The sequence below is a fragment of the Marmota marmota genome, unplaced genomic scaffold (genome assembly GCF_001458135.2).
Source record: "Marmota marmota marmota unplaced genomic scaffold, marMar, whole genome shotgun sequence".
Classification (NCBI taxonomy): Eukaryota; Metazoa; Chordata; class Mammalia; order Rodentia; family Sciuridae; genus Marmota; species Marmota marmota.
The window spans coordinates 3244021-3257142 of NW_025999869.1; the positions used below are offsets into that span (position 1 = coordinate 3244021).

The following is a 13122-nucleotide window of genomic DNA, read 5'->3' on the forward strand; positions in this document are numbered from 1 at the left end:
TTAGAGACTGTTCTCAAAATAATTAACTCTGGGATAGATTTTTATTTGAACCCTTAATGAAAGGAGGCAATGATCTAATTAGCTTATTTAGGTTTTCCTTCTTATTTTGTGTTTGGTTGTATTCTGTGTTGTTCTGTCACCCTTAGCAAACCTAGTACTTTAGGTAAGAACAGAAAGTTATGCATATTTATTACCCACCTAGTCCATGTGATTTCGTTAGGTTGCCCTTGGGCTATTTCTGTGCATATATTGAGTGAAGTAGAAATTTAGATTTCTTATATATCATATACTGTGTAACATATAAATAGGAGTAATGAAAACATTTTTTTTTAAGAATTCTCTGAATTTTATTTGCTTTTTAAAAAAAAATTTTTTTAGTTGTAGATGGGCACAATACTTTATTTATGTGGTGCTGAAGATCGAACTCAGTGCCTCACATGTGAGAGGAAAGTGTTCTACCACTGAGCCAGAACCCCAGCCCCTGTTTTTGTTTTCTTGGCAGATATTTTGGGGCATCTCAAAGGAGGGCAAGAATCAGGAGCTAAGTTCTCTGCTTGAACTGGCCTTTTGAAGTATTTTACTGAAACTAGTTTCACTTCAAGGGGCAGAACTATCCAATCTTTTTTATCTTCTCATTGTAAACCATATTCTTTCATTGAAAAATAATATTTTAAGTATTGTGTTTTGAGGGAAATTCATTATGTAGGCAAATATAACTTAAATCATACGCATTAACTTTATTACAGATGTTATATTACGAGATTTTTAGTAACAGGGATATACTTCAAAATTTTGTCCTGTTTTTCCTTATTAAGATTTTCCTGGGGCTAGGGTTGTGGCTCAGCGATAGAGCACTCGCCTAGTATGTGTGCGCCCTGGGTTCAATCCTCAGCACCATATAAAAATAAATAAAGGTATTGTGTCCAACCACAACTAAAAAATAAATAAATAAATATTTATTTATTTTTTAAAGAGAGAGAGAGAGAGAGAATTTTAATATTTTATTTTTTGGCGGACACAACATCTTTGTTTATATGTGGTGCTGAGGATCGAATCTGGGTCGCACGCGTGCCAGGCGAGCGCACTACCTCTTGAGCCACATCCCCAGCCCCCCCCCCCCCCCAAAATAAATATTTAAAAAAAAAAAAAAGATTTTCCTTCCAGACTCATTTGCATAACACTGAGTACACTTAGTAACTGAGTAAACATAGCAATGGACTTGAATATAAATATATCAGCAGAGTGCTTTATAATGGACACATAATAAATATTTGTTGAACAAGTAGAAAGTTACGGAAGTCAGTAAAATAATGATTTTCAGTGTAAGGTTCATGAATATAATTAAATATATGAGAAGAACCATGATTGTTAATGATACATTGTGTTATATATTTTGATTTTTAAATTTTCACTTGCCATTTTCTTACAAGGACCCCTTGACTGAGGAAGATTGATACTAATATGGCCATTTTACAGGGGAGAAAACTAAGGCACAGAGAAGTTTTGATCTGAATGAGGAATAAAAGGAGAAGCTCAAACTGTAAGCTGTGTCCTCCATCATCTTATTCAGCCTTCTGTTCACAGGCGGTGGGGGTTTGGTTGACCCTGTTTCCTTGCATCAGAAGTGTGTGTTTGCCTTTACCACATACACACAGTTGAGTTGAAGTCAGTAGAATGTGGGTCTTCAGGACTCTGGTGCTCATATGCTAAGGTGGGAATGACAGCATTGAAAAATGAAGTAGGTAGTTGCCCTTAATCTTAGTCAACAGATTGTATTGTGTTTCACCAGATAAAAATTTTGAACTAAGATCTTAATTATCTAAATGAATCCATCAAAAAAGTGGTGACCTTGCCCACCTTCTTTTGTGCCACTGAACTCAATTCTGCCCTCATCGTCACCTCTACCTCCTATCCCAGACAGAAGACCTTCAGTTCCAAACTCAGTTTATCAGGCTTGACTTGAACTTAGCAGCTGAACTGCCTGGGGAAACAAGCTTCCTGAGGTCCTGAAGAAAGGATAGCCTCGTCTAGTTTGAAAGCAGTTTCATGAGGTTTTCTTGGACTGTGTTCTTAAGCCCCCTTGGTGGAAAATGGATTGTTTAAAATGGTTGTCCCAGAGATGTGGTGGGGGAAGACTTCAGGAAAGCTCTTGCTCCTGGTTTATAGCTCAAAAAAGGTACAGGGACGTTCCTGCTTCTCTAGACTTGTCCTTGAAAGTGGGAGAGTTAGGGACCCCCAGGGTCCTAATATAGAGTTCTGTCTTAGCTTGTACTTTTTTTTTTCCCCCTCTGGCTGTCACCAATAAGTTTTCACTTTGGATATTACCTTGGGAGTTACACATTTTAACTTGATGTTGATTAGGAAACATTTGGGTGTTTGATTATTGTTATGTTGCCAAAAATTAACACTTGGGGCCTTTTGGACAAACACTACAGTGAATCTGGTTTTTCCTACTCTGTGTTTGTGATGGTTGCACAATACACAGATAGTTGACTTCCCAAATGACACAATGGTATATATGCCTTTAAATTGTCACAATTTTGAAATGAAAAGTTGAGGTGTGCCACTACATAAAACAAGTAGGACATTGTGAAAAGGAACATGAGAAACAAACATTGACTAAGACACTTCATCTGTAACAAGCACTCAGAATGGGAAAAATGGCTTATTTGTTATTGAATGAAATTAAACATCATATAGTTTTTGAAGCAAGGAGGAGACTGTCTGTCTACATAGGATCAATTGTTGGGGTACAAAACATGTTCTCAGGTGTGTGTAATTTTGTTTTCTATATGCCAACACTGAATGTACTGACGAGGACTTAGGACATAACCAGCGTGAGGCAAGCAAATGACTGGAAACAACTAAGTCCTTCAGCAGTCTATGAAGGGAACACCCAGGGACACACTTCCACTTCCACTTCTGAATGGAGGAGAGTTTTCAGCTTCTGGTGAGGATGAACGCTGAAAGTGTCAGCTTAGGGAACATCACCATTTATCAAGGAGAGAGGAAAGACGTGCTGATAACACATTGAGGGAGATGAAAGAAAATTAGAACAAAGAGCAAAATTCTGTTTTCACTGAGGAATAGTTCAGATTTTATAAATAAGTAGAAAGTATAAAATGTACATTTGCAGGTTATTTTTGTAGCAAAGTCTTGGAAAGTGCTGAAATTTAATGAATAGGAAAATATTGATTAATGATCTTTGTATTTACTCTTGGTAGCTCTAAAAACTTATTCTAACATTGCTGAACTAGATCAATAACTGGTCAGAAGTTCAGACTGTTACACTCGTATGATCATTTTTGCCTTCTGGGTAACAAAATACTTAAAGCTTTGATTCCACCGTCTCTTTTTCTTTTTCTCTTTTATATGAGGACTTATTTAGGACTAATCTTTTATCATTATTTTTAGAGCTTTTGGGCTTCTTATGGGAAAAAGAGAAAAATGTCAAAAAGTATATTTAAGAAAAAGCATCCACGTTTGTCCTACCACCTAACAAAGGATTTTGATGTTCGTCCTCTCAGACTTGCAGTGTGTGGGGGTGTGCACATACTGTGTGTGAGAGAAAGAGCAAAAATGGGTTGAAATGTTCAAAGAGATACAAAATGCCTATTGAGGTCAATGGAGCTATAGGTTCTAGGGTTTGACTCTACTTATGTTCCAACTCTGGAAATGTAATAGGAAAACTGTAGTTAGCAGGCATCAGCAGTCTTTTGGCAAGTGCTGTTTGCTGCCTGGGAAAGTTTGTTTGATCATTGCCAACTCACCGTGACATCCTAAGCCCTGGTTCACACTTTTAAACCTTGTGAAAATCTTAGACCTTATAGATGGACTGGTAATGTGGTTCACTTCAGGAGAATAGGTGAAAGTTCAGATCCATGGTGAACATTTTTTCAAGCAATTCCTACAGCCATGAAGCAGAATAGTACTACTGGTTAAGAATATGAACCTTGGGAGTAAGTTGGTCTGCTCTGTGTACTATTTAGCTGTATGGTCTTTCTGAATTATTTAATTTTCAAAAATTTAGCTCAGTGTTGTGGCACATGTCTGTAATCCCAGTGGCTCAGGAAGCTGAGGCAGGAGGATTGCAAGTTCAAAGCCAATCTTGGGGCAACTTAGACTTTGTCTCAAAAAATCAAAAGCGGTAGGGATGTGGCTCAATGGTTAAGTGCCTCTGGGTTCATTCCCTGTGTCCCCCCCCCCCAAAAAAAAAAAAAAAAAACTGGACCTTTTATGTACCAAGAACTATTCCTATTGTTTGAGAAAAACTACTTCATTAAATACTTGTAATAATTCTATAAAGTAGATATTGTCATTTCTTTTAAGTTCTTTCCCACCCCTTCCCACCTTATGTTAACCTCTTTGTTTCCAAAGTAAATTATACCTTAATAATAATAGTCTTTTGAGTTGCTCATTTTAAAATGGAGATATTGTAGGGATTCACTGGGACAGTAATAGCACTCAGTACAGTAAGCATTCTCTATTGTCTATTTTTTCTGAGAAAACCAACATTTTATGGCAAGCCACAACCTGCTTTACAAAACCATGATGTAACAAGTGGAACAGTAGGAAACATTCCGTTAAGATATTCTAAATGCTTACAGGGGATATTCCTGCTTCCTCCTCAAGAGTTTTGAGTTGATTAAGGAAAGTCTCAAGGTATCTATTTCTACGTAATTACAATCAGCACTCTTATAGGTCCTGGGTCTTTAGGATCAAGTGAGATTTGGGTTAACTTCGTAGAATAATGTTAGACTCGAAGGGGCAGAGCAAGATAGTGGACTAGTCTGTTGTCCCACATAGAAACACAAGTTTAAACCACTATCCATGTAGGAAAATACGTAGCCAAGGATTAAGTAACCAGGTAAGAGATCATAGTTGTAGCACAGAAAGACCATCAGGGTCAGGAAGTACAGTGTTCTGTTACCTGCATCTCTCCTCCTCTGAACTCAGCATAATTTAGAGAAAGATACCATCCACCCTAATAACATCAGGCCTCCACCACCAATATCAGTGCATGATGACAAGGATCAAGAATGACCAGGGCAACATGAAATAGCTAAAGAAGAAAAAAGTGCCCATGATAGACCCTGAAGAAATTAAAATGTTTGAACTGCCTAAGAGTTCAGAGTAACCGTTTTAAGGGTGCGAGGCAAACTTTTTAAGCAAATGCAGAGGACAAATTCAATGAAATGAGGAAAACAATAAGTGACCAGAGTGAAAAATTTAATAATTAAAATAAGAAGATCCTGGAATTGGAAAATGTAATGAAAGAAGTAAAAAATGCAACAGAGAACTTGAAGACAGATTATTTGAAAATACATAGTCAGGGTAGAGTGAATGATAAAAGGAATGAAGAAAGCTTATAGGATTTATGGGACAAATGGGAAGTGTATATATTTGAGAATTTCAAGAAGAAAGATAAAGGAGTGGAAAAGAAATAGTAATAGAAAACTTTCTAAACCTGGGAAAAGTTGTGGATACTCAGATTCGGTAAAATAAAAAATCTGCAGATTCAAGCCAAACAAAATTTTCCCAAAGCATATTATAATCAAATGGTCCCAAACCAGAGGATCCTAAAAGCAGCAAGAGAAAAGATGAGTAGCATATAAAAGGATTCCAGAGTGACTAACAGCAGACTTCCTAGGAGAAGTCTTGTAGGCTGGGTGAGAGCTGGATGGATTTCAAGTGCTGAGGGGAAAGGGGAGGAAAAAAAAAAACTGCTAAAGAACACTATCAAGCAAGCTGAAGCTGTCATTCAGAAATGGAGAAGGGCTTTTCCAGACAAAAGCTGAGAGTTTATTGTCATTAGACTTGTTATAAAAAAATACTAAAGGGAGTTTCTTCATAAACTAAAATAAAAGACATTAATGACCTATAAGAAACATCTGAAAGTATGAAACTGGTGAAACTAAAGAACATGGTCAAAATCAGAATAATAGTCTAATAGTGATGAAAATTTCTTCAGTGTGAAAATTAAAAGAAAATAATAGCTACAATAAATTTTGAGTGATATACAATATAAAAAGTTGTAAATTGTGGCATCAAAGATTCAAAATGAGGCTGAAGATGTAGCTCGGTGGATAGGACACTTGCTTGCATTCATGAGGCCATGGCTTTCATCCCCAGCGATATACACACACTTCAAAATGTTGGGGGTGAGGAGTAAAAGTTTGGAAGTTTTTTGAGATCGAAGTTTTTATCAGCTTAGAATAACCTCTTCAAACTATGTGTTTTGTAAGTCTAGAAAGCAAAGACTGATAGCAGATAAACAAAAAATATAAAGGAAGGAATCAAACATCACTAGAGAAAAATCACTTAACCACAAAGACAGCAAGAGACGAAAGAAGAAAGGATCTGCATAAAATAATGGAATGGCAGTAGTACATCTGTATCTATCAGTAGTTGAATGTAAAGGACAGAGTGGTGAATTGGATTAAAGAAACAGGATTCAATTATATGCTGCCTACAAGAGACTCACTTTACTAGTAGGGACACACAAATTTAAAGTGAAGGGATGGAAAAAGATGTTTCATCCTAATGGAAAACAGAAAAGGAAAGTAGTAGCTATACTTACATCAGATAAAGTAGACTTTAAGTAAAAAAAATTGTAAAAAGACAGGATCATTATATTGATGACAGGGTCAATTCAGCAAGAGGATATTGTGAATATATATGTACTAAACATTAGAACACCTAAATAAAACAAATATCAGTAGAGCTGAAGGGAGAGATTATCTGCAATTTAATAATAGTAGGGGACTTTTGACAGTCAACTTTCAGCAAATGGACAATTCATCCAGACCAAAAATCAGAAAATGTTGAACTTAAAAATTACACTACAGACCAGACAGAACCAGCAGTTGCAAAATGCACATTCTCAATGGCACGTAGACATTCTCCAGCACAGGCCATGTGTTCACTTACAAAACAAGTCTTAACAAATTTAATGAAATATTTTTTCTGACCATAATGGTATTAAACAGGATATTTAATAACAGAAGAAACTTTGGTGAATTCACAAATATATGAAAGTTAAATGGCATGCTCCTGAACAGTGGGCCAATGAAAAGACATTTAAAAATTTGAGACAAATGAAAATGGAAACATAACATACCAAAATGTATGGAGTACAGCAAAAGCAGTTCTAAAACTAGCATTTATAGCAGTATACACCTATGTTAAAACAGAAGACAGATCTTAACCTAGCTTTGCAACTCAAGGAACTTGGAAACCAAAAACAAACAGCCCAAAGTTTGTAGAAGAAAGGATTAAAAGATCAAAGCAAAAATAAAGATTAAATTTAAAAAAAAGATGTCAAGAATTATATTTTTGAAAGACTAAAATCAGTAAACCTTTAATTAGAAGACTCAAAACCAGAAATTGAAAAGGAGATATAATTGATATAACAGAAATAAAAAGGATCATAAGGGACTATTGTGCATGATTATATGCCAACAAATTGGTTAATACATCTACCTATTCTTGCTGTAGGAGTCAAAACAGCATAGTACTGGCATTAAAAAACACAATGGGGCAGAAAAGAGAGCCCTGAAATAAATCCATGCATTTATAGCCAACTGACTTTGAACAAAGGTGCCACGAATACACATTGGAAACTGTGTGTGGTGGTACACACCTACGATCCCAGCTTTTTGGGAGACTGAGGCAGGAAAGTCACAGATTCAAGGCCAGCTTGGGCAACTTGGCAAGACCCTGTTCAAAATAAAAATGGGCTGGAAATATATAGCTCAGTGACAGAGCATCCCTCAGTTCAATCCCCAGTACCACAAACAAATGAAACAAAACAATAGAGAAAGAATGGTCTCTATGGTAAACAGTGCCAGGAAAACTATTCCATATGCAGAAGTCTGAAACTAGACCTTTATCTTCTACATATACAAAATCAACCCAAGTCCCAAAACTACTTGAAGAAAACGGGAAATGATACATGACATTGGCAATGATATGACCTCAAAAGCACAGGTAACAAAAGCAAGAATAGGTAGATGGGATTGCATCAAAACTAAAATGCTCCTGTGTAGCCAGGGAAGCAATCAACACAGTTGATTGAGACAGCCTGCAGAAGAGGAGAAAATGTTTGCAATGTATATCTGATAAGGGGTGAATACCCAAAGTACGTAAAGAACTCACTCCACTAACAAAAATGCAGCTTGTTTAAGAAATGAACAAAGGATCTGAACAGACACCCCACCCCCTCAAGAGACATACAAATTACTGACAAGTAAATGCAAGGTGCTGCAGCAGTCCTACTAGGTGTATGTTCAAAGGAAATGACATCCTGTGTCAAAGAGGATTTGCATTTCTGGGTTGACTGCAGCGTTCTTCACAATAGCCAAGAAGATATGGAATCGCCCCCTTCTGTGGATGGATAGAGAAAATATAGTATATATACACAGGATACTATTTAGCACACAAAAGAAGAAATTTTGTCATTTGTGACAAAATGGATGAGCCTATAGGACATTCTGTTAAGTGAAATAAGCCAGACACAGAAAGAAAAGTACCATGTGATCTCATTTGTGTGCAGTCTTAAAAAATCAATCTCAGAGAGGCAGAGAATAGGATCTGGATTGGTGGAGGCCACGTGGGGCATTTGGGGAGACCGTGGTCAGGGAATTTCAGTCGGGAAGAATGAGTTCAAGAGCTCTGTGGTCGGACATGACCTCTGTAGCTAATAATGATATATTTCTGAAAAACACAGATATGAAGTGTTCTCACCACGGAATAACTGGAGGTAATGTGTTACTAATGAGGTGGTTTAGTCACTCCACAAGTTCTTCAAACATCATGTACGTGATAAATACATACTGCTTTATCTGTCAGCTTTTGAAAAGGCACATAAGAACACAGTTTGGAAGCGATGTGTGCTTACTATCTTGATTGTTGTGATAGTATCATGCAAGTATGTATATGTCCAAACTCATTAAGACGTGTGTAGATATATATGTTAAATGTGTGTGTGCAAAAAAGGTAAAAGAACTTTTTAAAAATAAAAATATCAACATAAAATGATGTTAGACTTCCAGGAAAAATTGCAGAAATAGTACAAAAATGTTCCATATATCCTTTTCCTTCATCCAGATTCCCCAAATACTAACATTTTATCACATTTTCTTTATCATATAGTATATATACTTTCATGTGTTTAAATACATATTTTATCAAACTGTTTGATAAAGTTCCTGAAAAGTATTAAATATTTATCCTTAAATACTGTAATATGTGTTTCCTATGAACAGGACACTCAGATAACAAGAAGGCAGTGTTGATAGAGTACTTGTATTTACAGACCTCATTCAGATTTCAGCCTTGTCTCTGGTCATACTTTAGGAAAATTGCCTAGGATCATGCCTTGAGCTTAGTGCCCCATCTTTAGTCAGCTTTAATCTAGAGCAACTCCTGGCCGTTTGTCTTTCCATAACCTTGGCATTTTAAGAAATACAGGACGGTTCTCAGATGCTGGAGCACAGAACTGCCCAGAACTGTGGTACGATTGTGTGTCCTCATTGCAGCATGTCAGGAGACGTGATTTCAGTGTTTCCTCACTGGTGGTGTCAGCTGGGATCATGTGGGGTACCTGCATTGTTTGTTCACTATGCAGTTACTGTTTTTCCATATGCAAATTTTAAGTATCCTAGAGAAAAATTTTAATCTATGTAAATATCTTGCTTCCTTATCAAACAGGTAGTAATTCTAGCATATACTTAAAATTCTTGCCCAATACAGAAGTTCCGGTGGTAGCTAAATGGTAATTTTCCAGTTTCATCATTTCTTCTATAATTAAGGTTTTATTCCTTTGTTGTTGTGAATTCATGATTTCACAACATGTGAAGTTCATGTTTGCTGTTGTTTTTGTGTTTATTGTTGCTGTCTTTGCTTCTATACATTTCAAACATATTTTATCATTTTTCCTGTGACTTCTTATTTGATCTATTGGTTGTGCTATGGTTTGGATATGGTTTGAGTGTCACTGCTGAGGGTTCATGTGTTGGAAGTGTGGTCCCTAATATGGCAGTGCTGAGAGATAGATGGAACCTTAAAAGAGAATGGGGCATAATAGGAGGTCATTGGATACTGGCCCTCCAAAGGGAATGCAGATTTCCTGAGCAAATTCTCCCCCAAGAGTGAGTTATAACAACCTGAGCCTACGGGCTGGGAATGTGGTTTGGTGGTAGAGTGCTTGCCTGCATGCTTGAGGCCTTGCACCACCAAAAGTCCCCCAAAACAAAAAACAAAACAACCACAATCTAACCTGACCACCTGACCCTAGAATTGCTTTCTGGCTTTCAATTTTGTAATGTGGTCTCTTCCTCTCCCTTGCTTTCCTGCTGTTGTCCTTGAGGTCCTCACCAGACCTGAGCTGTGCCTTTGAAGCTCCAGAATGGTGCTGTGTAAACCTCTATTTATAAAGTTATTTGGCCCGGGGTATTGTTATATTAACAAGCCAGATTAATACAGTTGTGTAAGAGGATGTTGTTTCTAGATATGGATGAATTTTCCAGTTTTCCTTCTATTATTGGTTTCTAACTTTGTTCCATATATTTAAAGTTTTTTTGAAATTTGTTTTGTGGCCTAACATGTGGTCCACCCTGGAGAATTTCAGCATGTAGTTTAGAAGAATGGTGTTCTGCTGTTGTGCTGGAATGTTCTGTGTGCCTGCTAGGTCGCCTCAGTTTATCATGGGGTTCAAGTTTCTTTATTGATTGTCTGTGTATATGTTTTATCCATTATTGAAAGTGGGAATTGAAGCCTTACTATGGAACTATTTCTTCAAGACTGTTAGTTTTTCCTTCCTGTATTTAGGTTGGGAGCGGGTATGCATATGTTTCTTATATCCTCCTATGGATTGCCCCTTTTATTCCAAATGTTCTTTTTTTTGTCTTCAGTAAAAACTTTTGTCTTTAAGCCTGTTCTGTCTGTTATAAAGTAGTTACTTCATCTGTCAATTGGTTACTGCTTTCATTATTTATTTTTTTCATTCTTGTACTTTAAAAAATGTGCTTGTGTTTTGGAATCGGAAGTATGCCTCTTTACAGTACTTAGTTAGCTTACGGGTCTTTGTTTATCCTTTCAGCATCTACACTGGGGAATTTTAATGGTTATATTTCATGTACTTAATAATAAGGGGTGATTTTTGTCTGCTATGTCACTATTTTTGCTGAATGTATTATTTCTGTTCCCCATTCCTCCATTAGTACTTTTTAAAATATTAAATAGAAATTTTCTAGTTTGCCTTTAATTCCCTTGTCATTCTTTTTTTTTAATATTTATTTTTTAGCTTTAGGTGAACACAATATCTTTATTTTTATGTGGTGCTGAGGATCGAACCCAGTGTCTCACACATCCCAGGTGAGCACACTACTACTTGAGCCGTATCCCCAGCCCCGCTTTCATTCTTTTTATTGTTTATTTGAATCGTTCTCTAGGTGGTTGCCCTTGGGATTATACTTAACATCTTACTTTAATGTTCTGTCTGTAAACCAACTTAATTTCAACAGCATATAAAAGTTTTTTTGCTGTATAGTTCCTTTCTCTTTCACCTCCTTTGTGCTATTATTATCATCTAAATGATGACTTTATATACTGTATGCCCATAAACACAAATTTATAATTATTCCTCTATGTAATTTTCTTTCAAATCTAACAGAAAGGAGCATACAGTTACAAAGAAAAATACATATGTGCTTGCTGTTTTTTATATTTATTTATGTGGTCACCTTTGCTAGTGTTCTTTATCCGTCCATATGTATTTGACCTACTGTCTACTATTATGCTTTTATTTCAACCTGAGGTTCTCAGTGTTTTTTGTTTTGTTTTGTTGTTTTTTGTTTTTGTAGGGCTGTTGTGCTAGCAACAAATTCTCACATTTTGTTAATCTGGGAATATTTTAAGTTCTCAGCAATTTTCAAAGGAGATGTGGTCCCTGATTTAACGGTTTGACCTGAGGGGTTTTTTTTTTTACTTAATAAGTTTATTAGAATGTAGCCGCATTATAAGTCAATAAGCATCTGGGTGTAGGATGATTTCACTTTCAAGTTTGTATTTAGCAGGGTATTAAATGCATTTTCACAGGTTTCAACTCACTGGGTTTATTGAAACATAACCCCATTATTAGTCAAGGACATTTGTAGATGGAAATCGTGATTAGTAGTCCTTTATTTGTGACATACCACTGCCTTCTGGCCTCCAGGACTTCTAATGTGAAGTCAGTTGTTAACCTTTTTAAAGATGGCTTCTATGATAATTTGCTAGATTTTCTGGTTTTCAACAGTTGGATTTCAATGTGTTTAGATGGGTATCTCTGAGTTTGCTGAGCTTCTTGCTTATGTGGATTGTTTTTCATGAAATTCGAGAAGCTTTTGGTCATTGTTATTTCTCCCCATAATCTCTATGCGCCTTTTTTCTTTTTATAGAACACCCACTGTGTGGATTGGTATTCTTGATGGCATCTCACCATTGAGATCTTTATTTTTCTTAAGTCTTTTTCCTATAGTGTTCGTCACTCTGAACTGGCTCAGTTGACCTCAATTTAGTTCACTTTTGTTGCTGTAACAGAATACACCTGAGCCTGAGTTATTTACAAAATGAAGTTCATTTTGGCTCAGGGTTGAGGAGGCTGGGAAGTCCAGGAGCATAGTGGGGTCATCTAATAAGTTTGTCAGAATAATGGATGATAAAAAAGGCAAGCAGGCACCTGTAAAAGGGACAAAACACAGAGGCAGCCTCACCTATGACTTTGTGTGTAATGGTAACTAGTCTGATTCTGCTAGAGTAAAGCACTCACTCCCTCAAGAAAGGCATTAATCCTTTTGATAACCAACCTCCTCACTTGTTAAAGCTTCCCCTCCCACCCGCACTGCCCCAGTGGCAGTCAGACTTCAGCATGAGTTCCAGAGTGGGACAGATGCTGCTCACACCATGCACCTGTCTTCAAGCCACTTGTTCTTCTACCTGTTCTTCTCTGCTACTGAGCCTCTCTAGTGGACTTTTTATTTCATTTATTATACTTTTCAACTCTATAATTAAGAAAGTAGTTTCCATCCCTTTATTAAGACTTAGGTCTCTCTCTCTCTCTCTCTTTTTTTTTTTTTTTTT

General features: G+C 36.6%; 1 protein-coding gene across 2 annotated transcripts in view; it reads left to right on the forward strand.

Moving 5' to 3' along the window:
* Nucleotides 1-1191: 1191 nt before the first annotated feature.
* Nucleotides 1192-13122, forward strand: part of Ubtd2 (ubiquitin domain containing 2) — a 53156-nt gene continuing 41225 nt past the window's right edge. Inside the window, exon 1 of one of the 2 annotated variants that reach the window (XM_048815451.1) lies at nucleotides 1192-2950. In XM_048815451.1, the coding sequence (XP_048671408.1) occupies nucleotides 2884-2950 (67 nt within the window). In that variant the 5' untranslated portion in view covers nucleotides 1192-2883. Of the gene's footprint in view, nucleotides 2951-11357; nucleotides 11377-13122 lie in introns of those variants that run through there. The other variant, XM_048815459.1, reaches the window with a different exon arrangement.